The sequence below is a fragment of the Phalaenopsis equestris genome, unplaced genomic scaffold, assembly GCF_001263595.1.
Source record: "Phalaenopsis equestris unplaced genomic scaffold, ASM126359v1 Scaffold000347, whole genome shotgun sequence".
Classification (NCBI taxonomy): domain Eukaryota; kingdom Viridiplantae; phylum Streptophyta; class Magnoliopsida; order Asparagales; family Orchidaceae; genus Phalaenopsis; species Phalaenopsis equestris.
Window position 1 is genome coordinate 1149818 of NW_018164789.1, and position 23941 is coordinate 1173758.

A 23941-nucleotide genomic window follows, 5' to 3' on the forward strand; every position below is an offset into this window, starting at 1 on the left:
TTCGTTAATGTTCGACTCGTTTTGGCTTACTATATATATATATATTATTTTTAAATAATTTAATTATTACATCAATAGAAAGATTTATAATCAATTAAAACTATTTTCTTAATTTGAAAATGTAAATGAGTCAAAACACGAATCAGAGCTGAGCCCATAATATTCATGCTGGGCTCGTTTACAGCACTAATCATTACATAGGCACATTAGAGATTTTCGTCAATGGGTAGGCTAATAATTAGTTAAAAATCGTCAAATTTGTAAAATTGTCCCATCACTTGCAGTTCGCGACTCATGCTCGAGCTTCTGGCTCCGTTAATGCCCACGAATATCCTCTTCTTCTTCGAAGAGCAACAATTCCCCTCGTATTGAACGATAAAACCGCACCTGAATCTTAGATCCCGCGATCTTTCTCTCATGGGATTCCAGCAGGTTCATTCCAACCACCAAGCTGCCGGCTCCGGCAACTACCAGAGCGTCCACAGCCCTAGGTATGCTGCCTCCATGACGCGGCGCACTAACTCTTTCAAGCGCAGCATCGGAAATAGCTCCGACGAGCTACAGATTCACTCGCCCCGCTTGTCCGGTGATAGTAGCTTAAGAGGCAGCCCAACGAGCGATGCGGCAGATTTACCCTCTTCGCCCTTTGATCCGAAGTCGGAGAGATGGCATCAAGGGCAGAATATCCGGTTCCGGTTGGCTGCGCCTCTTCTAGGCAAGAGCTTGTTCGCGAAGCCCGTGGCAGGGCTAGCTTCCAGGGATAGGAGGCGACTTGGGAATTATGCGTTTTTGGTTTTCTGCGGCGTTTGCTTGTGGATTGGAGTGATGAAAATCATTGCTGGTGGTTGGCTTGGATCCATCTTAACCGATAGAGCTCTGCGCTACCAGGTATGGCTGTTTCCAGTTTTTATTTGAAGTAATTTGATCATGCTGCTGTTGCCGTATATCTTGTTTCTATTGCAGGTCTATGAATAATTAGGTATTTGCTAAAGGTTAGATTATACGCACTATGCACTTTATTTGTAGATTCATGATTTCCGATTTAAATGTGTTAATTTAGAATGTTAAGTGGGAGACTGTATTTTTTATTATCCTCTAGGTATGTAATTCAGGGGCTTTTTGGTAAAGGATTTATTTTAAGTTATTAGGATTTTCTAAATCCAGATTTACTAAATCCTGAATGAAAAACCGTCTGACAACAAAATCCTCTAAATCCCGCGAATACATTAAAATTGTTTGGGAAGTTCTGCGTAAATCCACCGTGATTCCAATCGCTCTCGCAATCAATCCCGCAACTCCCGCAAATCCACCGATTCGTGGGATTTAGGATTTACGAAATTTACGGCCGAAATCCGTGAAATCCGAATTTATCAAATCCGCACCTTCATCTGTCCAAAATGACCGTCTGACAAGATTTAACTTAAATCTTGCTCTAAATCCGCTACTAGACAACCCCAAAGGTCTTGAATATATGATTTTTATTGTTTCTAACGTCTTATTATGATAATATTATAGTTATTTTTTGCAACAGTGAAGGATATATGTCAGTCAACTTTTTCTCTTTTCTTTTGTTTGAAAAATGTTTTAATTTAATATAAAAGGTATATACCTTTTTGACTTTGAAATTAGTGTGTTTTAATTTTGAAAGATGATACGAGTCATAACAAATCCTGTATATCTAATAATTTAAATAATTGAACACAACGCCACAAGTAGTATATTACATTGAGAGATTGACATACTACCTGACGGTGGGCCCGATTGTATAAACTAAAAAATGTATGACATCTGTTTGGCTTGTGCATCTTTTGTGTGACCGACAAATTTCTCTATCTGATACAACGATTAAATATGATTTATTTTACCTGATTTTCAAGTTCTCTATAAGAGCAAACCCCTATAGTTAATTACATCCCAAACGACCGAGGTCACTTAGAAAAACTCTCGATAATCATCAGAGGTACTAGTCTTCAAGAATTCAAGGTCTAGGTTTTCACGGCAATACTCGGAAAATCAAGTGGAAAAGCACCAAGTGAGAGCAATTATTTCAGTTGTCCAAAGGAAGGAAAAGACGGAGGACGTCATGAATGATGAAGAGAATCCTCAGTAATTTCCTAAACTATTCAACTGTGTGGCTGCATTTTGGAGACAATGTTATTTAATTGTTCAACTATGTCAATTTTATTATTTGAGACTTACACTTGCATAATACTCGATTATGCAAATAACCTGCGGAGATTGAAGGGTTTTTGTCGTACCGAACGACAATATCAGAATCTAAAGAGAGTTAGAACTTATGCTGCATAATATGGTATTGCAGGAGTTTAAATAAAAAGTGAGGATTTATGTGGTGCTAGACGAACTACCTTAAAGTTTTATTGATTGTTGTTATTTAAGGCTATAGAATGATTTAATTGAAGTAGTTCTGTTCATATGCTGAGTTTTTTGAAGTAATTATGCACTTGCTTGCATCCTCGTTGTGCTGCCCATCAAGCTTGCTCCAAGCTCCGTAATGTAGCGCCTCAGGGTTTAGGGTTTTATGTGTGAGCATGCAAATTTATTTGGTCGGCGGTGTGTCACATTGTACCTTAGAAACAACTAGTCTACTGTTCTCTATCCTAAAGGTCTTGCAGATGTATTTAAATATGCACAAATAAGACATGTTGTAGAGTACAATAAAATGAAGGGCTGCAGTAAAGGAAATATACAATGCGTATCTGGGATTCCTGTCGATGCTGCAAAAGGGTTAGTATTATAAATATATCATGCATATATGTACAAAGAATTGAATAACAACATAAAGAAAACACAAACATGTAGAACAGACTGGGTGACACACATGTGGATGATCGAAGTGGGGACCATAGGAATTCAGGCTTGGGGTAGGCTTAGGATCAGTTTGGTGCAGCTGCAGCTTCTCAGCTTTTCAGCTGCAGCTGCGCTGTCCCAGGAAGCTGCTGTGGAGAAGCTGCTGCGGGGAAGCTAACTGTCTGTTTGTTGCAGCTGTCTGAGAACAGCCGTGGGGTAGCTGTTTATGAAAAAATGACTATTCTGCCCCTGTTTAGTAAATTTTTTGTAACAGAAATGTGACGCCAATATATTTGATATTTCAAAAAGCAAAAAATTTATTTCAAACCAAAAGTTTCAGTACAGATTAATAGAGAGCTCAACACTACTAATCTTAAGGCTTCTTTGGGGGTCTTGAAGATACAAAGAAGCGAAAAAATAAAATGGGAATAGGAAGCTGATTCAGCTTTGTTCAATTTCCAAACAGAACCAACTACCATTTTTCTACCACTGATGCATGAATGCTACAGTGACCTAGGGCTACAAATGAACCGAGCATTCAATAAGCTAATGAGAGAAAAAAAACTACCACAAACAGACCATTTAACTAGTACGTTTTATTTTGCGGGTGAACTGATACTCTAAAATGATCCATCAACTAATAAGTTCTGTTTGGAGAATAAAACATTACTACTCATTTAAACAGAGGATGGAGTTCATGCCGCATTAATCCTTTGCAATCAATAAAAAGATGTTTCAACAGTTCTATAGAAGATAAGAAATAAAAACAAATTTCAACTTCGTCTGAAAACTGCAAAAAAACTATACACTCCAAAAGCGCTATACACTTCAAAAGCTTATTTGGTTGCATGAAGACAGAAAAGGCCAGAAGTAGAATAAAAAAACCCAGATTCGAGTGGCCATTGAGCGTAGCAGTAGAGGGCTCTAGTCCCAGAGCTCGCCCTACGCCGCCGTACACCGGAATCGTCACCACCGCCGGCGTCCTACTAGCTGGCTGAGGTTAGAGCGTCCATCCTCATATCGCCAGCAGAGCACAGAGACATCTACAAGGAGCGCTGGTTGTAGAGCGATAAAGGGAAGGAGCAGAGCTGCTGATTGAGAAAGATGTGCCGGAGTCGAGCGAAGGAGCGCAAGACGAACGAACGAAGAGGGGGTAATGCGTAAAAAGCCATTTGAGAAAGCTGTGCCGCGGGATCGATCCCGCGGCCGGCTTTTTACCAGAACAGCGTCCCACCGCGAGAGGGACGCCCCGCCAAACGACAGAATTTCGCGGCCTGAGGCCGCGGCGCTCCCATGCCGCAGCCCCAAACGAACCCTTAGATTTATCATTCCCGAAGGAATTCGTAGGCAACCATCGGTCATCCACGTGTATAAAACCCGACATTCAATTATAAATTTCCAGCAAGTCAATCGAATGAGTGCAATTCTTTATTCAACGCAGGTAGCTGACAAGTGAACATCTAAATTGTATCATTCAAATTTCATGATTTGTCATGCATGTAAATAAAATAGATTTTTTATTTAGCAATCAAAAGTATTGATGTTGTAAGGAATGTATTTGTTTTGTCACAGTATTTATGTATTTTATAAATTGAATTGCCCACGAGTCGATTACACTGTCGGGCTAGAACTACCAGCAGACCAAGAAAACAAGGGTCATAGTTAGTCTAATTTCGGTGAATAATATTGTCATTTTACATTCTCACCAAATCATTGGGTCAGGTCCCGATGTCGTAGGTTGCAATATTATTCTGCTTTATTCGCAGATGCTTTTGTCGTCACCGCCACTCGATGATCCACATATCTCTATACTATACGCACTTATATCTTGGTATAAGCACGTATGACCACATCATCGAGTAAGAAGGAAAAAAAAAGGAAACAAATCAACGGGGGAAACAGACCGACCGACTCGCTTCCAAAAAGCCATCAAAGCAAAGGGGAAAAACAGTGAATCTGCCGGCCTAAACAAATGTTTAATTCTTCCCAAAAACATCCATCATATCAGCTCGAAATAGCGGAGAAAACCGGGCCAAAGCCATGCCTAAGCAGTACTTCAAACCGACCAATGAAAATGCTCCAAAATAGTACATAGATTGCTTCAAATCAGCCCACCAAAATGCCCCAAAACAGTGTATAGATTTCAAATCAACCTAACAAAATGCCCCAAAACAGTGCATAAATTACTTCAAATCAGCTATGCCCCAAAATAATGTGTAGAGTGCTTTAAATCAGCCCACCAAAGTGCCCCAAAATAGTACTAGAACATCCCTCAAATCAGCATCTTTTTTTAAAAGCTCCAATGGCAAATATAAAGAGTCGAAATAGTAATTGACGCAAGTCAAAATCATATATCACCTTCGGTTTTGCTTAACATCAACATACATGCATTCCAAATTCATAAAACCAACTCATGGGAATTTTAAATTCGCATAAAACAGGCTCATGTCATTTCAGATTTTTTTATAAAACCAATCCATATGAATTTCCAACTTGCATAAAACCAGCTTGTACGATTTCAGATTTACATGAAGCTAAACCAAATGAATTTTCAATCCGCATAAAACTGACTCATATAAATTCCAGATTTTTATAAAGTCGAGACCAATACATTTCCAATCAAAGTTGTAACGCAGAAACCAATTGTGATAGCAAACCATGACACCATAGGCATCCATTTCAACAAAATATATTAGGGTAGCAGTGAAATAAATTGGGAGCATTTACATACATACCACATAATCCTCATGTATTCACATACATAAAATTTTATAGCTTTAATGTAACATGAAAGATTTGGGCGGTATATGCATAAAAAAGTATAGTATAGGTACATTGATACGAATCAGGTGGTATGTATGTAAGCGCCACCATTAAAAAAAAAAACAATAGCAACTTAACCATCTTAGCCTTTAACTGTTCCAAGCAAAACTAAAAATAACAATTCACATCATTTTATTCCAAACCTCGAAGGTGTTGATTTGTTCAAACAGTTTTCTTAGATTTGATTTGTATGTGCAAATGATACATCAATTTTTCATAGGCACATATGACTCAAGGCTTCTTCCATAAGGAAATCTCACTTTCATATATTTAATTTAAACACCAGGGTTGGCTCGATCAAAATGGGAGGATTCAGAGCTCCAAGTGAGGAGAGCAAGAGAGATCGATGCAACGGATCTTAAGGCTAAAAAAAACTCAAGGCAAAATAGTGTATCAGAACCGACCAAAGCCTCAAAGAGTTGAGTAAAGCTTCTCAAACATTGTCATGTACCTGCTTACCTCCGAAACAAATTTGACTGTCATGAAGCCAAACCCATGCTAGTATTTATCCTCAAGCTTTTATACACTTCTTTCGATGGTGAATGCAACATTCTCATGGCATTTGGCAAAGAAAACAATTTAAACTAAATCGATTGGTTTGCTTGCAGAACTTCACAAGAACCTTTTAAAAGCATAACACACCACCCGAGCCTTTCATACAATCCCACAGGTTCTTAGACCCCGCTGTGCCAAAAAAACATATGTATAAATGTTCATATTTGCATGACAAATTTTAAATATTCCATGATTCAAAGAAGAGCCCAGCACCTTTGATCAATTGCCCAAAGTTTACCACAACTGAACAAGTATAAAAAAAACGAATGACAAGAAAAACAGTTGTGAGTGCAAGAATCGATAATAACTTCAATAGCACAGATCATGATCACCACTATCAGCTTGATCTAACTATTTTGGTTTAAACACAAATAGAAAGACAGAGACGTTGAAATGCATGAGTAGAAGAGTAGCATACCAAACTGCTTAACAGTTAAACTTCAGATTTAATCCAAAAAAAAAATGCAGATCTAGAAATAACGACTAAGTCACAGCACAAATACCTAAGCCGTAGGAAAATTTAGCAAGCAACAAAAATATTTGGCAAGTAACAAGAAAATTGAGCAAGTAACCGAGCAAAAAAAAAAAAAATGAGGAAAGCGAGGGAGCTTCGGGTCGCCGGAGAGGAAGAGCGCCAGTCGCCGGAGAGGAAGAGCGCCAGTCGCCGGAGAGCTTCGGGTCGAAGAGGGAGGCTACGAGCGAGGGAGCTTCGGGCGCAAGAAGCTTGGTCAGGAGAGGAAAGCAAGGGCTGATAGAGGGGGAGGCGAAGGAGGCGAGGGTTTCGGTGCAGAGGGGAGGAGAGCCGAATTGCAGGATGGAGAATGTCCGTTGAATTGTATAGCCAAATATTCACAGGAGACATTACGGGAGATTAGGCGGGGGGATTAAGTGATTTCAATTTATGGGGGAGTTTTATTTGACAAATAATAATTTATAATTAAATTCAATTAAGGCAAGGTTGAGTGGTTTATTTGAAATCTGAAATTTCAAATTATGCATCGCGTTTTCGGCTTGAATTGGTATAAGTGGCCCGCGTTCAACTTCAATTGAACCCGGGCTGCGCCTTAACCCGCCTCCTTTAACTAAATCTTCATACGCATCGATTTTCGTGTCGTTTGCTGACGCGCGGAATCATATCAATGTGAGTGTCATTCCCGGCTAAAATCAACGTTCCAGACGTGCTCGCCTGGTCCATTTCGTCATCCGAGGTCATCTAGACGAGTTCATCGACGAGCATGCCAATTTAAGTGATAATTCACATGGTGAGAGTTTTCAATTTGTTTAGATTTAATTTTGGTGTCGTTTAGTGAATTGTGCATGAATGTGTAGATTGCAGTGTTCGTGAGTGTGTAATGTGAAGTACATGGATGAGCGCATGTCCAAGCCATGAAGGGCTTCCTTGAAACCTTTAAATTCTATGAGAACTCATTTTTTTGGGTCATCCACATGTTGGTTCTTAGCCCTTGCAATTAAGAGTTGAGTGATTGAGACCACTCATGTGAGGTTCTCACAAACATTAGTCAAGAAGTGGTTTGAAGGCCTATGTAAGATGAGTTCCATTACTAGTTCTCTAAGATAGTTAATAGGAAAGTCCTTAGGCTAAATTCTAGGATCTAGGAGAAAAAACAAATAGCTCACCAAAAATGAGGTCAACAATACATAATAAATTATGTGGCTTGAATTCATATCCTCAAAGAAACAATTCTTCCTCTCACGTGCTATTATTTTTTGGGGCATTTACATACTTACCCCCTCAAATCCTTTGTATTTACGTATCTAACAACTAAACTTTACTTGTTTACATTTATATCACCCAAATCTTTCATATCACATAAAAAATACAACTATTTTAATTATACGGTTAAGGTGACATATATATGTAAAAATTGAAAATTAGGTGTTAGATATGTTAATAAATACAAATTAAGTGGTTTGTTTGTAAGTCTTCCTTATGTTTTTCTCCAACTCTGCTTTTGTTGCATGCTGATTTTCTTATATATTTTAAAGATTTATAGGTTCATACTAAGTTTCATTTCTTAAAACATCCAAAATAACTTATTTCTCTTTCGTTTTTCAAGCGCAATGTTTCACACAATATTTTAAATAATTTGTTACATCTATACTGTACTATCAAACACGCTGTATGTGTTAATATTTTAAAATATGGTGGAGCTATGTATATTCAAAAAATGAATGATATTCAGTTGTTTTGTTGCTGAATTTTATGATCAAAGATAATTCATTATTCGTTGGAGATTAAAAATAATGATGATGGTTAAGTGTGATAAGCAACAATCATAATATAATTACTGAATGAGGTCATACAGCCACTGTCACCCGCTATTAATCTCATTGATTCAATCAAAACGAACAATTCAATCTCTACTACACGAATGCAACGGCGGAGCAAAGAAGGTTTTTTTTGAGATTATGTAACAACCAATAATTCAATCTCTACCACAACCTAACTATTTAAAAGATACCATTAACATTATATTATAATTTAATAATTCGAGTTATGTAACAACTTTGTTTCAGGCAAAAGCACTTGTATCCCTTGCTGCATAAAACACTGTTATCACCTATTGGTGTTATGGAATGAAATATAGGTTACTCATACTGCTCTACCTTCCATCCTCTTATATTCACTGTTTATTGTTCTTTGTGTACATCATCATGGTATCAGTGCCTCAAGCCCAATAACAGTCATCTCCCCAAACTTCGCACTATTTGTCCCAATTAGCCACATGGTCCCCTCTAAACAGTTACCGTAACCTCATCTAACCTACTTGCTCTCTTCCATGGGCCCCTCAATGTCTTCAACAATGAATGATCAAAACAGAGAAAGCAAGGCACTTTGCAGGTGGGAGATATTACCATTCCTCTTTTGTCAAAGTTTTGAGAAAAATAGGCTTAAATCTGAATAGACTCGATTGCCTTTTCCCTTTGCTTTCATTCCATTAAATAACAATCTTACAATCTATTTTCGGTACAAAATAAAGTGCATAATCTATTTTAGGTAACTTAGTAATACATATTTCTAATCTAAATATTCAGCTAAAAGGGAAATAAATCAAAATAAAGATATTGGAAATAAAGAAGCTTCTAATTATAGAAAACTCCTAATTTAGCTGCCTGATTTCCGTCCTTCCTGATTGACATCCCCCCTCAAATTGATGTTGATTGATCAAGAAACATCAATTTGCTAACAAGAAACTGATAACACTGTCAGGACAAAAAAACCTCAAGCCGTGAGTGACGAAGCTCAAGTCTGTCGAAGCCAAAATTTTGTCAAAGTCTAAGAATGCCAAAGCCTGAGAATGCTGAAGCCTGAAAATGCCGAAGACCAAGAGTGCCGAAGCCCGAGAGTGCCGAAACCTAAAAATGTCGAAACCCAAAAATGTCGAAACCCAAAAATGTTGAAGATCGAGAGGCTGAAGCCTAAAAGTGTCGAAGCCCAAGAGAGCCGAAGCCTCGAAGCCCGAGATTGTTGAAGCTCGAGATTGTTGAAACCCGAGATTGCTGAAGCCCAAAATTGCCAAAGCCCAAGTAGGCCAAAGCCCAAGTGTGTCGAAGCCGAAGCCAAGACGGGCGAAGCGAAGCGTAAGAAGCAGTCAAATATGTCACAGAAGCAGCGATGCCTGGTGAAGAAGATCCGAATCGGACGAATAATAATACAAACATAAAAGCCCTTTTTCAACTCAAGAATCTTTGTATTCCTCAAGATGATACCCTAGAGTCCCTGCAGGCGTTGTGGAGCAGATAGAGGAATTGAATCCGTCAGCTTCGTTCTCATATCCATCGCTGTTGAGACCAAGACCAAAAATCGCCGAGACGTGCATAAAACCGTTCTTTTGGAAGCACATTCGCCAACTTCACATCGCAGTGGGTAATCGGCGGATAAGAACAGTGAAGCGCGAGGATGGCTTTCATCGTTTGGAGAGCGAGGCGTAATAAACTGAATTCCTAATAGGCTCGATTCCTCTAGCGAAGAAAGTCTGAAAGTCGCGGTCGTTGACGAAGGAAACCATGAAGAGAAGGAATCCTATGGCGAACAATAGCAATCCCACGAAGGAGTCCGAGAACTGGATCAGGAGCTGATCGAGGTGCGTCGAGCCGCAGTTTCCTTGCAGTCTCCCTTGCAGTCTCTGATCTGTGACCAAACACAGTGATTTCGTTGAGGTAGAACATCATCAGTGCTCTGCACTTCGTCGCTACCGTCGAATAAAGCAAGCAAATGGCGAAGGACGTCGATGGTGGAGGCAATTGTGCCGAGGATGGTGGCGCCATGGACGATTGAGCTGAAATTCTACGGTGGGGTGAGCGGAGCCGTAACCCTAACCCTATTGGCGAGCCCAAACACGAGAGGGAGAGGATGTAGAAGGACAACACAACCCGATAGAAGGCTAATCGAAGGAGGAGAAGTAGTTCCTCCCTTCCCGCAAGAAGGCCGGCGGGAAGGGAGTTTTGAGGCTCCTTCAACGATTATCGGTGGTTTAGATAAAACTTGTCTCTGATATTATGTCAAAGCTTTGAGAAAAATAGACTTAAACTGAATGGGCTCTATTGCCTTTTCCCTTTGATTTCATTCCATTAAATAACAATCTTACAATCTATTTTAGGTACAAAATAAAGTGCATAATCTATTTTAAGTAACTTAATAATACATATTCCTAATCTAAATATTCAGCTAAAAGGGAAATAAATCAGAATAAAGATATTGAAAATAAGGAATCTTCTAAATATTGAAAACTTCTAATTTAGCTGCATGATTTCTGTTATTCCTGATTGACATCTCCAACTAATGCTCCTACTATCAAATGCAAGAACAATAATTAATCTATAACTCAACCAAAAATCATCCCACTTGGAGGTCAAAAATCCAAAAAATTTTCAAGGCCAATGGTTTTGATGGATTAGTTCCACTTTTCTGCCAACAAAGCAAATAATAAATGACGATGGTATCATCACCCTAACTCTTTACCGACGTGGATGTTTATTGATAAAATCTTTATTGCAGCCCTCTATTCACTGTCTCTCCATCTCACCCTTGACTCTTGCACATAAATTTGAATAACAGTCAAAAGATGACCGATCCACAAATTGATCTCATATAGTACACCTTGTTAATAATACAGCTTCGCCTCCTTGCCAACATGTATAAATGTTTAATGGAACGCCATTTGTTGATCTCTTACCACATCATCATTGATAACTTTGTCCAATACTATTGCGGGTCTAGGATGCTGCTGATGATTTCACCGAGCAATGCATTATCATGCTAAGTCTTTTGCTCAAGTCGATAATAGAGCTAGGGTATTATTTTGGTATTACAATATTCACTAATTTGAGCACATTAGATTTGAGAAATTAAAAATAATGAAGTCTGCCAACAATTTTTAGAAAAAAATGCCTTCATTTACATTTATCATGTAAATGACTCCCACTTATCTAGATTGAGAGAAATCATTGACTGCAAGTGATGATCCGCAAGCAGGTCAATCAAATCATAGTTGAGTAAAAATATTTGTAGAACTCGCTATTTGGTGCAGCCTTCCATCTGGTGACTAGATTTATATGTTGTATATGTCAAGGGTCACCTCTTTTTTAAATTGTTAGGAAACTTGGTGCATTTTAATATGCTCTAAATTTTTTTCGTAATATCTATATCCTCTTTTTATATATGTGAATTTGTTTTTGCCTTCTGGTGGTCTTTTTGAACATTGAGGCTGGCCTTTTAACATTTCCATAAGTTAATTTTTTATTCTGTGTTTAGCCATGCTAGTGCTATTAGATGCTTTGGCCTATTAATCAGTTGTGTGGATTTGATTAGAATCAAAGCCTCAATCAATTAGTACAAATTTATATCGAAGTTTGGGCACTATCATCAAGTATCAACCATAAACATTGAATCAATTCAATTATTAAATATTTTATCAGGTTGTGAATTGAGTATGATCCACATAACACATCATCAACAACAACAACAACAACAACTACTCTTTATCTTATTAAGTATGGTCAGCGACATGAATCATTTTTTTCCATTATGCCCTATTGAGTGTCTACATAACACATGTACTCTATATATCATTACAATAACAAATTAGAATCGTTAATTTTTTTCTAATATTTATAATCCACTAACTTAAATTTTTTTTTAACCACCCTCATCGCCCATATTATTTGTTTTAAATCCACAAAACTAATTGCCAAGCATGGCTTCTCATATTTTTTACCTTATATAAGAAAATTTAGTAGCTTCCTAATCGATCTGAGTTATTGCTAAATGCATCGTGGATCGAATGCTAGTTGACCTTGAATGGATTTGAATTTAAATCTAACTCAAAAGCTATTCAAATTAAATGAAGGCACGTATGACTTGTTTAAAACCTAGTTTGTTGATAATTTTATATTTGATCCAATCTAATATGATGTTAAGGCAATCGTGGCAAATGAGGTTATTTGGAACTATTTGAATGTCATTCTACCTTATTCTATATGCATGTTTCCCTTGTTGATGACTTGTAGATCACACAAAAGGAGTTAAAATTTTAATACTAGATTTTCTAGAAAAATATCTCCAATTACACTCGTATGAGGTGAGTTCTTGTTGCTTCAAGGAATGTATGTTATTCGCCCAATGTCTGTTCATTGATGTAGGCCATAAACTGACAAATTATTGTATTTTTTATCAAGAGTGGATGTTGAGGCTTGCCTAACTAGCCTATGATTTATCATGATTAGTCATGTCAACTATGTTTGCTACATTATAGCCCTTTATCATATGTGATATGATAGTTTATTTTCCATCAACTTTGGAGCATTTTGTGTTTGTTTTGTTTGTAGGTTATTGTTAATTGATGTTTTACGCTTTTTTTCTTTTTCTGTATTGTAAGTATGGTTTTCAATTGTAGATACTTGGGTTCAGACATACCGTTACACAGTTAGGTTTTTCTTTGTAACTTTGTACTTTCATTTATCAGAGATTGTCTGCTGAATACAGCAGTAGGAAAGCATGGCTATCAAATTATCCTGCTTTGAAAGTGGGGAGTGATAATGATAGATATCTGATGACATTATCATCGAATATAGATGGAGTTAATGAAAATTTACCCAAGGCAAGTCGTTTTATGTTTTTTGCTAGTTATTTGTATCAGCATATGATCGAGTGTCTTATCTGTTTGGTAATGACTTCTGCGATAACAGCACACTGAAATATGGGCTAAACCAAACAGTGAAAATTTCACACAATGCATCGAACCAGCAAACTATAAGAGTAATTTGTCTTCCCTTGTTTCTCACCGTTGCCATATTCATCTGTTGAGTTCTTGGGTTATTTTGTTTGTGTTCATTACTGCTGTAAAATAATTATAATTTCAAAATTTCATGGATTTTTTTTGGCAGATGTTGATACTAAGACAAATGGATATGTTCTAGTTAATGCGAATGGAGGTTTGAATCAGATGAGATTTGGGGTCTCTGATTATTTTTTAGGAAGATCTACATACATTCCACTCAAATCTTATGTATTTACATATCTGATACTAAAACTTCAATTTTTACATGCACATCACCTTAGTTATGCCTGAAAAGGTGTATTTCACTTTTTAAAAGTTAAAATGGTGGTATTTTTGATTTGATATGAATGTTTTAGGTGTATTAATGTATAACTAAGTTTTAGTTGAACTAAACTTTATTTGATCGATATGTAATTACATAGGACTAGGCTGGTATGTATGTAAATGCACCTATTTTTTATTGATTTAGTTGTACTTCTGTTGAAGATTCTTTACTCAATGCCCTTATTTGCGTGTCTGTAGATCTGTGATATGGTTGCCATTGTTAAGATTATGAACGCGACACTTGTGCTACCTTCTCTGGACCATTCTTCCTTCTGGGCGGATGATAGGTTCGATCACTTCGCCACATTTATTATTCAAGTTTCTTTTACAGAATAACAGAAGAATTTTTGTTTTATATTCTGCAGTAACTTTAAGGATATCTTTGACTGGAAGCATTTTATTAAGACCTTGAAGGGTGATGTTCATATAGTTGAAGCATTGCCAGCTTCTTTTGCCAGAGATTGAACCTTTTAAACCTTTTAACAAAACTCCTATATCTTGGTCTAAGGTTAACATTGAAGACAAAATTAATATCTCGTTGTTTTATTGTTTTTATCATAATATTGATAATTTAATGTGTTTACTTCAGGTCAGTTATTACAGAGAAGAGGTCCTCCCTCTCCTGAAAGAATATAAAGTTCTGTATTTAACGCACACAGACTCTCGGCTTGCAAACAACGGTCTGCCGGCCTTTATTCAGAAACTGAGATGTAGGGTAAATTATAGAGCTCTGAAATATTCTGCTCCAATTGAAGAATTTGGTGCAACTCTAGTTTCTAGAATGAGGTTACGAGGACATCCATATGCTGCGCTTCATTTAAGGTAATTTTTTGGGCATTTGATTTCAGTTTTCTAGTAATTTTGATTTTCTATGCGAATATTTTGTGAAAATACATTTGAATTTTTTTTTAAGCTGCATTCTTTTGGATTCTTTTGCCCTTGTATTCATACATGATTCTCTAATTTTTCTTTCATGAAATCCATTTAAGCTTCTTATGATTCTCTTTTGGTGTCCCAATCTTAAGCTTTTTTTGGGTGCTGATTTTGTTTTACATATATGTGGTTTTTTTCAAGCAACATGTAAATAAATATAGTACCGGTTTTCTGCTAAGGTCTTTGGGGCATGCTCTAGGAAAATACCAATGGTTTAGAAAGCGTCGTATTTTTCAATGTTAAAAGTAAGGGGAAGTTAAAAGTAAGGGGAAGATATATTGTAAATTTTGTCATCTGTTTTAAATGCTTGGAAAGAGTTTTTCTCTAGGTTAGATATTTGATAGGATGATGGGGTAATTCATCAGTCTTTTTTTTCTTTTTTGACGTGGGGCATTTACACAGATACCACATAATTCATATATATTTATATATCTATCACCTAAACTTTCATATTTACATACATAAAACTCAAATCTCTTACATCAAAAAAAAATTACCACTATCACTAACCTTTTTTAAATGAAATGCACATTTTCATGCATTCATATTTAATATCAAAATGTTATAAATGTAAATACCAAGTGTTAGATATGTAAATGCATAACAATTGTGTGGTATGTATGTAAATTTTCTTTTTTCTTACCCTAATACTGTGATCTTTAGACATCTTGATCAATGAAAGCGTTTTCAGCCAATAATCAAACCTACTTCTCAAATAATCTCTTGTAGATAGTTATTTGGATTGTTTCTTATGAATGAAGACATCATTATATATTCCCTCAATAGCCTCACTTAATTATCTCATCATCATTAGCTGCAAACTATTTTTCTGTGTACCTTGCATTATTCTTACTCACGTTATATAATTTCTCCTTCTTTTAAAAATATTTTGCAATAAAATGTTTCTTCTTTTGCAGATATGAAAAGGACATGCTGGCTTTTACGGGTTGTAGCCATAATTTGACAGCAAACGAAGAGGAGGAACTCGTCCGCATGCGCTACGAGGTTAGCCATTGGAAGGAGAAGGAAATTGATGGTTCAGAGAGGCGAAAGCAGGGAGGCTGCCCTTTAACTCCTAGAGAAGCTTCTCTTCTTCTCAAGGGATTGGGATTTCCATCAAGCACACACATTTATCTTGTGGCTGGTGAAGCTTTTGGAAATGATAGTATGAAGTATCTGACCGTTGATTTCCCAAACATCCACTCCCATTCAACTCTATCTACAGAAGAGGAGCTTATGCCTTTCATAAATCATCAGAACATGCTGGCTGGTTTGGATTATGTTGTTGCTCTTCAGAGTGATGTGTTTATTTACACTTTTGATGGAAATATGGCGAAGGCAGTACGAGGGCATAGACGCTTCGAGAATTTCAAAAAGACGATTGATCCGGACAGGTATGTTTTGCCATCCTTGTACGGGTCTTACGTATTTGATATTTTACACTTTTAAAAGCCAGATATATGTTTTTTTTTTTTTTTGCTTTAAACGGCTAAGAGTTTGATTCATATCACTTTTGTTTTTGTTTTTTACATTTTTTTTTAAATCTGTTTGTTTAATGCATTTTTTACAATTTTTTTTTTTATTTTGAGAAATTTACATACATACCGCGCAATTCTTATGTATTTATACCTCTAATACCCGAAGTTTGATATATGCGGTGTCATAAATATATGCTTGAAAAAATGTACTTGATTCTTAAAAAGTTGTGATAGTGGCATTTTATGTGATTTAAAATTTGGGTGGGATGCATGTAAATATGAATACTTAGATTTTAGATTTGTAAATACATAAAAGCTTGGTGTTATGTATGTAATTGACCATTTTATCTTTTGTTTTAAAAAATAAATTAACTTGTTTCTAAAAACACTCAAAATACTAAAAAAAAATTATTTTGAATATTTCTAAAAACAACTAAACATGTGTTGACCTCATTTGTGTGAGGCATTTCCTTCCTCCTCATAGAGCCTAGGATCTAGCCATAGGACTTTTCTAACGATCATATTAGAGGACTAGTGTCGAGACCCGCACTATTTAGAAACTCGAACCATCTCTTAACTCTTTTGCGAAGCCTCACAATGGTGGTCCCAGGTCATCCCCATTTGGTTGAGTGGTTATGATTTTGAGTTGTCACCACCTGGTTGAGTGGCTAAGATCATGTACCATCACCACTGGGTTGAGTGGCTAGGACCAATACGTCGGGGCCCGAGTAGAGATCTTATAGGGTTTAAAAGACTTAGGACACCCATAATGACTTTAGTACATTCACACACACAAATGCCACAATTTGCGTCACCTACACCTGTAAAAACTTCATAATTAATCGAAACACAAGTCAATTTTTGAAATGATTGATCAAGAACCCGAAATTTGAAGATAAATCGAATTTGACGCATTTTAGATCCGATCGTCGACAATGTTGTCTGAACAACCCCGAATGACGAAACAGACTGCGCCGACAAGCCCAGAACGTCAATTTTACCTAAGAATGACACCCATATTGCTATAATTCCACACACGAACAAATTACATGCAAATTGATAAATTCGTCAAAATGATATCGGAGGACTAAACAGACAGTGCCGACGCGTCCGCAACATTGAAATTACCTAGAAAAGACATTCATTTTGCTATGATTTTATGCACGAGCGAAAATGCTCAAATCAAGATTTTTAAAAATGCGCAAATTGAGATTTTCAAATATTAACATTATAATAACAATAATAATAATAATAATAATAATAATAAAATAAATAATAATAATAATAATAAAGAGACCCTACTTAATCCCACTCACGCACGCAGACTCGCTTAATCTTTGCTCACACACGCAGTCCCCTCCCCCATTCGAAACCGAGCATGTACTCGCTTGACATTTCGCCTAACCCGTGCCCTAGCTCCTGCGTCCTTCTCACTCGAGCCCGACTCTTTTTCTTCGCAGGCCGCCCGACTGAACGGCTCACCAATTACGAGCCTGCCGCGTGCTCGACCCTTGCTCCGCCCTAGGCCGCATTTCCTCTTTCCTAAATGCATTTTTTCCTCTCCCAATTCCTGATTCGACCACTTCACCACAGGTAAGTATGGGAAGTCTCCTCCTCCTTGGCTATATCAACCCCTCTTGGGGGAAGAGTTTCAGTGCTGAAGTTTTTAGTGCCTTGGGGAGGTTCTGCCGGATTCGTCACTTGATTCATTTCTTTGGAGTTTTTTTTTTTTTGGTTTGCAGCAAGTGAGGTAATCCCATTCTTTCCTCCACTCATTGTCAAGAACCTTCTTTCTTCTAATGCTTAGTCTAATCTTTTAAATAAAGCATGAAGTAATCTCTGGTTTTGTTAGCCGAAGGGTTTGTGAGGTTTACTGTATTTTATGGCTGCTTGCTTTCGTCTCTTGCTAGCTTAATCAACATCCTTGTTGGGTGGCTGATTTATCAAAATTCTTTGCTGGTTTGTTGTTGAAATTTTGGGGAAGGTTGGTGTGAATATTTGGACCCAAAGGATACAATTTCTGGTTTTATTCCTAAAGATTTGGTGAAATCAGAAGCATTTGAAATCTCTTTGGGGGAGGGGGCACTTTACTATTCAGTGTCGTTTCGATTTATGAAATTTGAAAGCTTGGTTACCTTATTTGCAAAGGTTAGAAGTCTTGATGCTTATGTTTTGCAAAATCTGAAACATTTGGGTGGCGTATTTGCAAAATCTGAAACATTTGTGTCTCTTATTTGCAAAATCTAAAATATTTGAGAGGCACATTTGCAAAATTTGAAACATTTGGGTGACGTATTTGCAAAATCTGAAACATTGGGTGACATATTTGCAAAATCTGAAATATTTGGGAGACATATTTGCAAAATCTGAAACATTTGAGTGACATATTTGCAAAATCTGAAATATTTGGGTGGCATATTTGCAAAAATCTGAAATATTTGGGTGACACATTTGCAAAATCTGAAACATTTAGGTGACGCATTTGCAAAATCTAAAAACTTTGGGAGCTTTCCTTTGCTTTCTACTTGCACCTTAGTTGAATAATTTTAAAACATGATTATGGCCACATTCTAATTTACATTTTGGCATGCTTGGAAAATTGTGATGCCTCACTTTTACAAAAATCTGAGAGTTTACATGCTACATTTGCAAAGCTTAGAAAGTTTATAAATGTTTTGGTGCTATACTCATATGAAAATCTGAGAGATTGTATATTCTCTTTGCAAAGGTTTATGGCTTTGATGCTTTACATTTGCAAAGCTGAAACTTCTCATATTCAATTTGGAAGGTTTGGAAGATGGCAATGCTTTACTTTTTGAAACTTTAAGAGTTTTTTTTTTGGAAAATTAGGAAAGTCTTAATGCTTTACTTTTACAAAACTTGAAAGCTTTAAGAGTTTTATTTGAAAAATTTGGAAGACTTTTCGAATCATTTTGATTTTTGAAGATTTGAAAGTCTTTGGAGCTTATTTTTTTTTGAAAATTTGAATTGTTTCATTGGGAGAAAGCAAGATTTACGTTGTTTTAAATGTTATATTCCGATTGACTTGAAAACTTCAAATGCTCTTTTCGAGTTCTATTTGCTTGATGTTTTGGGAGTTGATTTGATTATTTGCGCTTTTGGACCAACTTACTTGTGGTTTCGCTCCTGACTTTGTTGATTTTGTTTAAGTGGGTCGACTTCCTCCATTTATTTGGTTTTGTTTTTTAATTTTTTCTTGCCAATAGTTAAGTTAAAAATGAGAATTTATGATTTAATTATTTTCAGGATTGATTCACGCCTTTAAAATGGGGGTAATCAGAGGGGAGGGAACTAAAAGAAAAAAACAATGATAATTAGTATGTTTAGATGATTGAAACCCAAGGGAAAATATGATAGCAAATCATTCACATTTTTTTTACATAAGAAGGATTAAATTGTAATTGTGAGAATTGAGAGAAAGTAAGAGTTTAGATGTTTCAAGAGGTAGGGGTATGAATTGAAAGATTTGTAGATTATCAATTAGAACCTCTAAGCATTGGTTAGACTTAATAAACCCAATTGTTTTAATTAGGATTGAATCACATTTCATGACATTTTTGACAAAATTCTAGGTTTACCCCTAGGTCCTAAGAGCATGATAGTTAGCTAAGTTTGATCCAAGGATGTTCGAGGATTAGTTGTAAAACAGCTAATTGAAAAAAACATTTTAAAACACTTCAAGCTTAAGTTAAAGTGTAGACTTCTTAGATTTTAAGAGCACACCCTAGGTGAGAGCTCATCTATCTAATTTTTAAATAGACATTGAAGCTAGGCATCTGACCCTAATTTATAAGTTAGTTAAAGCAATAGATAGAATATGCACCAGACTGTGGTTCATGACTGCTTTAATTAAATTAAATAGTGAAATTCTCGTCATAACTTGACCTAAAATGAAACCCAATGCTACACTCAAATCTTCCCTGCAATTGTGGACATTCACAATGTCACATATAAATCTCCTACCCTTAGTCCTTTATATGTGACATTGTGTTTTGTTTTATTTGTTTGTCTTTTTTCCTACGATTAATTTCGAGTCTCTGTGGGTCACTTTCAGTTTTCCTTAGGGCTTTTCACATGTAACTCCGTCATTTATTCTGTTATACATAAACACATGTTTGGTATGCTAGTTAAATTTCTCTATTATACTTTTACTTGCGTGCCAATCCCATTTACATGTACAACAAAAACAAGAAACTTAGGTACCCAAAATTTACAGTACATTTATAGCATTTTACTGCATTTTTTTTTATATTGCTTTTATTTACCGCACCTTATACTGTTTTCATTTACAATATATTTATGGTACTTCCTTATAGCATAGTTAGTTTATGTATGCTTTAAATTAACTACAAAACCTTTTGGATATAACCTGGTTTAAGAGGTATACAGTGGTAAGTCACCAAATAACAATATTGCACGCTCTCGTATAAGACATTAAACCTGAAACTATTACTACATGGAGTATGAAATAACTCTTCGTTGGCAGCACGACCGTGACGTAGCAGACGAAAGATAATGATCTATAACAGTACAAGTCTATGATAACTAAACATTTTTTTTCTTAGTTTAAATAACAACTCATAAGACTTCGAGGTAGTTTGCTTAGTGCAACATAAATCCTTACTTTGTCTTTTAGGCTTTTGCACAACCCTATTGTGCAATTATAATTTCTAACACTTTTTAGGATTTCGAGATTGTCGTACGATACGGTTTAAATCCTCCTGTCTTTCTAGTTTATTTGCATGATCAGATTTCGTGCAAATGTATGCCGTAAATTCTAAAATAAATTGCAAGATTAGACATTGAATAACATCATTTCAAAGACATAAAGCCAAATAATAGGATAGTTGGGAGGTCACCGGGTTCTCCTTAGATTCGTGATATCCCATACTCTTCATTACTTTGGATTCCTTAAAATAACTGTTCTAATTTGAACTACTCCTATTTGGCATTCCCGTGTCCAATCTTGAAAACCTAAACTTTGAAATCTTGAAGACAGAACCACTGGTCTTAATTGAGAGTCTTCTTAAGTTACCCCGGTCATTTAAGATGTAGTTAACTATAGGGGCTTGCCTCTATAGGGAACTTGAAACCCAAGTAAAATAAACCCTATCTAATCCTTATATCTAATCCTTATATTAGATAGGAGAACTTATCGGTCTCATATAAAAGGTTTTGCAGACCAACAGATGTCATAAAATTCTTTGGTTTGGGTGGTTGAGCCTACTACGAGTGATGTGTTTATCTTTCGGGATAGTGTATTACATGTGGTATCGCGCTCAGCCGTCAAAACTATCAAATATGTGAGACTTGTTTGGTCTCATTGATTTTAAAATCAAAATACTATTTTTTTTAAGAAAATAAAAAATTACATTGATATCTATATATACTTAAATTCAAATCCACATCCAAATTTCCCGACCGACAACATATTTTATTTCAAGTAAAAATATTATCAAAATAAAATTAAATTAAAATAAAATAAATCCCAAATGCCTTCAAAACTTTTGGAGAATTCTTTTAAATGAGAAAATATTATAAGTCAAAGGAGCCTTGGATTACTTGTGCAAGTAATATTGAAAAGGCCATATTAGAATTATTTGTCTTATTAATGATGGAGTTATTATTAGACTTTATTTGTTTTCTTTATTTTTCTTCGTTTTCATATTTATGTATTTTTGAATCTAAGTCTTCCATTTTTTGTGTGTCTTGTAAAGTGTATTTATACATCTCTTTTCTATCAATGAAATATAGACTGCTCTATTCTCAAAGTTCTCAGGGTATCAAAGCAATGTTTCAGCCCTAACACCTGCTGGATTTTTCTCCAGCCGGCCGAATCTCCCTCCAGCTAGTTTCTAGTCGTCGAATCTACCTCCAGCCAGTTGGATCTCCTTCCAGCTGGCCTCTTCTCCTTCCAAAACTTTCTTCCAACTGCAACTTTCAGTTTCTTGATGTTCATGCAACAATTCTTTCCAATCGAGTTCTTGCTACCCATTCTTCTAGTGGTTCTTCCCAATCGGCTTTTCTTTTTGCGGGTCTTCCTAGCCAGGTTCTTGTCTGCCCATTCTTCCCGCGGTTCTTCCCAGCTAGCGTTTCTGCCTATTGTTCTTCCCAGCCAGTTTCCAGCAGCTGATCCTCCTAGCTGGTTTCCAGCAGCTGATCCCCTCAACAAGGACCAAGTATACTGCAACTTGATTTTTCCGGCAGGTGGTTCAAGCAGACTCTATCTTCCTCTTGCAGTCGAAACCCCCAATGTCTCGAGAATCATGACAGACTCCTCCACTGATGCTCTTTCCGACGGTGTACTTGAGTCCACCGGAGGATCGATACCAATTTCTACATAAATCGGATGGCTGAAAAACCACATGAAATTCGTTATCACAACCAATAAATTTAATATCTGACTTTTTCCAATGCTCCTAAGCCGTGTCATTGTTTGTCAAAGGATACAGGAAATTCGACTATCTCACTGATCTGATTCGGGAACCTCCGAAGACTGACCTATCATATGCAGTGTGGGAAGTGGAGAATTCCATGGGCATGTCGTGGCTGATCAAATCCATGGAGAATGTGATTTGATGTTCGTATATGTTTCTCCCTTTTGCCAGTGCCTTGTGGACTGTAGTTCGGGATACCTACTCAGATGTAGGGAACTTCAGCTAACTTTATGAGGTATCCAAGAAGATACATCAACGTAAAACAAGGATCAAGAACCGTAACCCAATACTACGATGATTTGGTGGCCTTATGGATGAAATGTGATCACAACTATGATTACACATGTCAATTTCCAGCAAATCTTTCTCTTTTAGAAAATTATAGAAAAAGATCGCATGTTCCAATTTCTAGTGGTCTTAACAAAGACCTTGATGAACTCCGGGGCCGTATCCTTGGCCAGGATCCCCTTCTTTCCGCTCGTGCTGCTTTTACAAAAAGTCTATGTGAAGAGAGCTGGAGATTTGTCATACTCGGCACTTCCATTTCAGTCGAATCATCTGCCTTGGCCATTAATAGTATTCAACACTCATCAAACCCTCCTCATGCCACTGGGCCCAATTGTGATTACTGTCATAGAACCAACCGTACTCCAGAAAAGTTATGGAAACTTCAAGGGAAAATGTCATACGAACCTTCAACCACATCCTTCTCTAGTATGGGTCTCACTACTATGACATTTGAATCTACTAGGATACAAGCAACTCTCAATCAGAATAGTAGGAATCACCCGACTTTCTTAAGAGTCGGATGGAGAAATTAATCAAGCTCCTCTGATCCAATCAATTCACTTTCGGCCTATCAATCTCCCATGACCGTCAAGGTATCGTCCCTATGACACTCACTTCTTTTTCTAGTTCATGAATCCATTGACTCGAGTGTCACCGACCACATGACTGGATGCCCTCTAGCTTTCCTAACATATTATCCATGCTCTGGGAAAGATACAATTAAAATTGCTTATATCTCCTGTAACTCTATTGCTGATAAAAGGGTCGGTTGTGTTAACAACCCGCCTTACTCTAGAATCTGTGTTACATGTTTCTCTGTTGAAGTGTAACATGTTATCTATTAGTAAACTAACACATGACATATATTGCTTTCTTTTGATATTTGTCTCTTAGGATCGTCTTTCTGGGACGATTATCAGAACTGCTAAAAGAGTAGCTGGGTTCTACTTCTTCCAAGAGAAAGGAACGAAGA

The 23941-nt window shown here is 36.6% G+C and overlaps 1 protein-coding gene across 1 annotated transcript in view; it reads left to right on the top strand.

Moving 5' to 3' along the window:
* Positions 1-238: 238 nt before the first annotated feature.
* Positions 239-23941, top strand: part of LOC110026000 (uncharacterized protein At1g04910-like) — a 31573-nt gene continuing 7870 nt past the window's right edge. Inside the window, 9 exon segments of the mRNA XM_020726735.1 lie at positions 239-888; positions 13173-13307; positions 13396-13465; positions 13594-13664; positions 14010-14098; positions 14177-14261; positions 14263-14319; positions 14401-14633; positions 15662-16138. Coding sequence (XP_020582394.1) covers positions 418-888; positions 13173-13307; positions 13396-13465; positions 13594-13664; positions 14010-14098; positions 14177-14261; positions 14263-14319; positions 14401-14633; positions 15662-16138 — 1688 coding nt within the window. The 5' untranslated portion in view covers positions 239-417.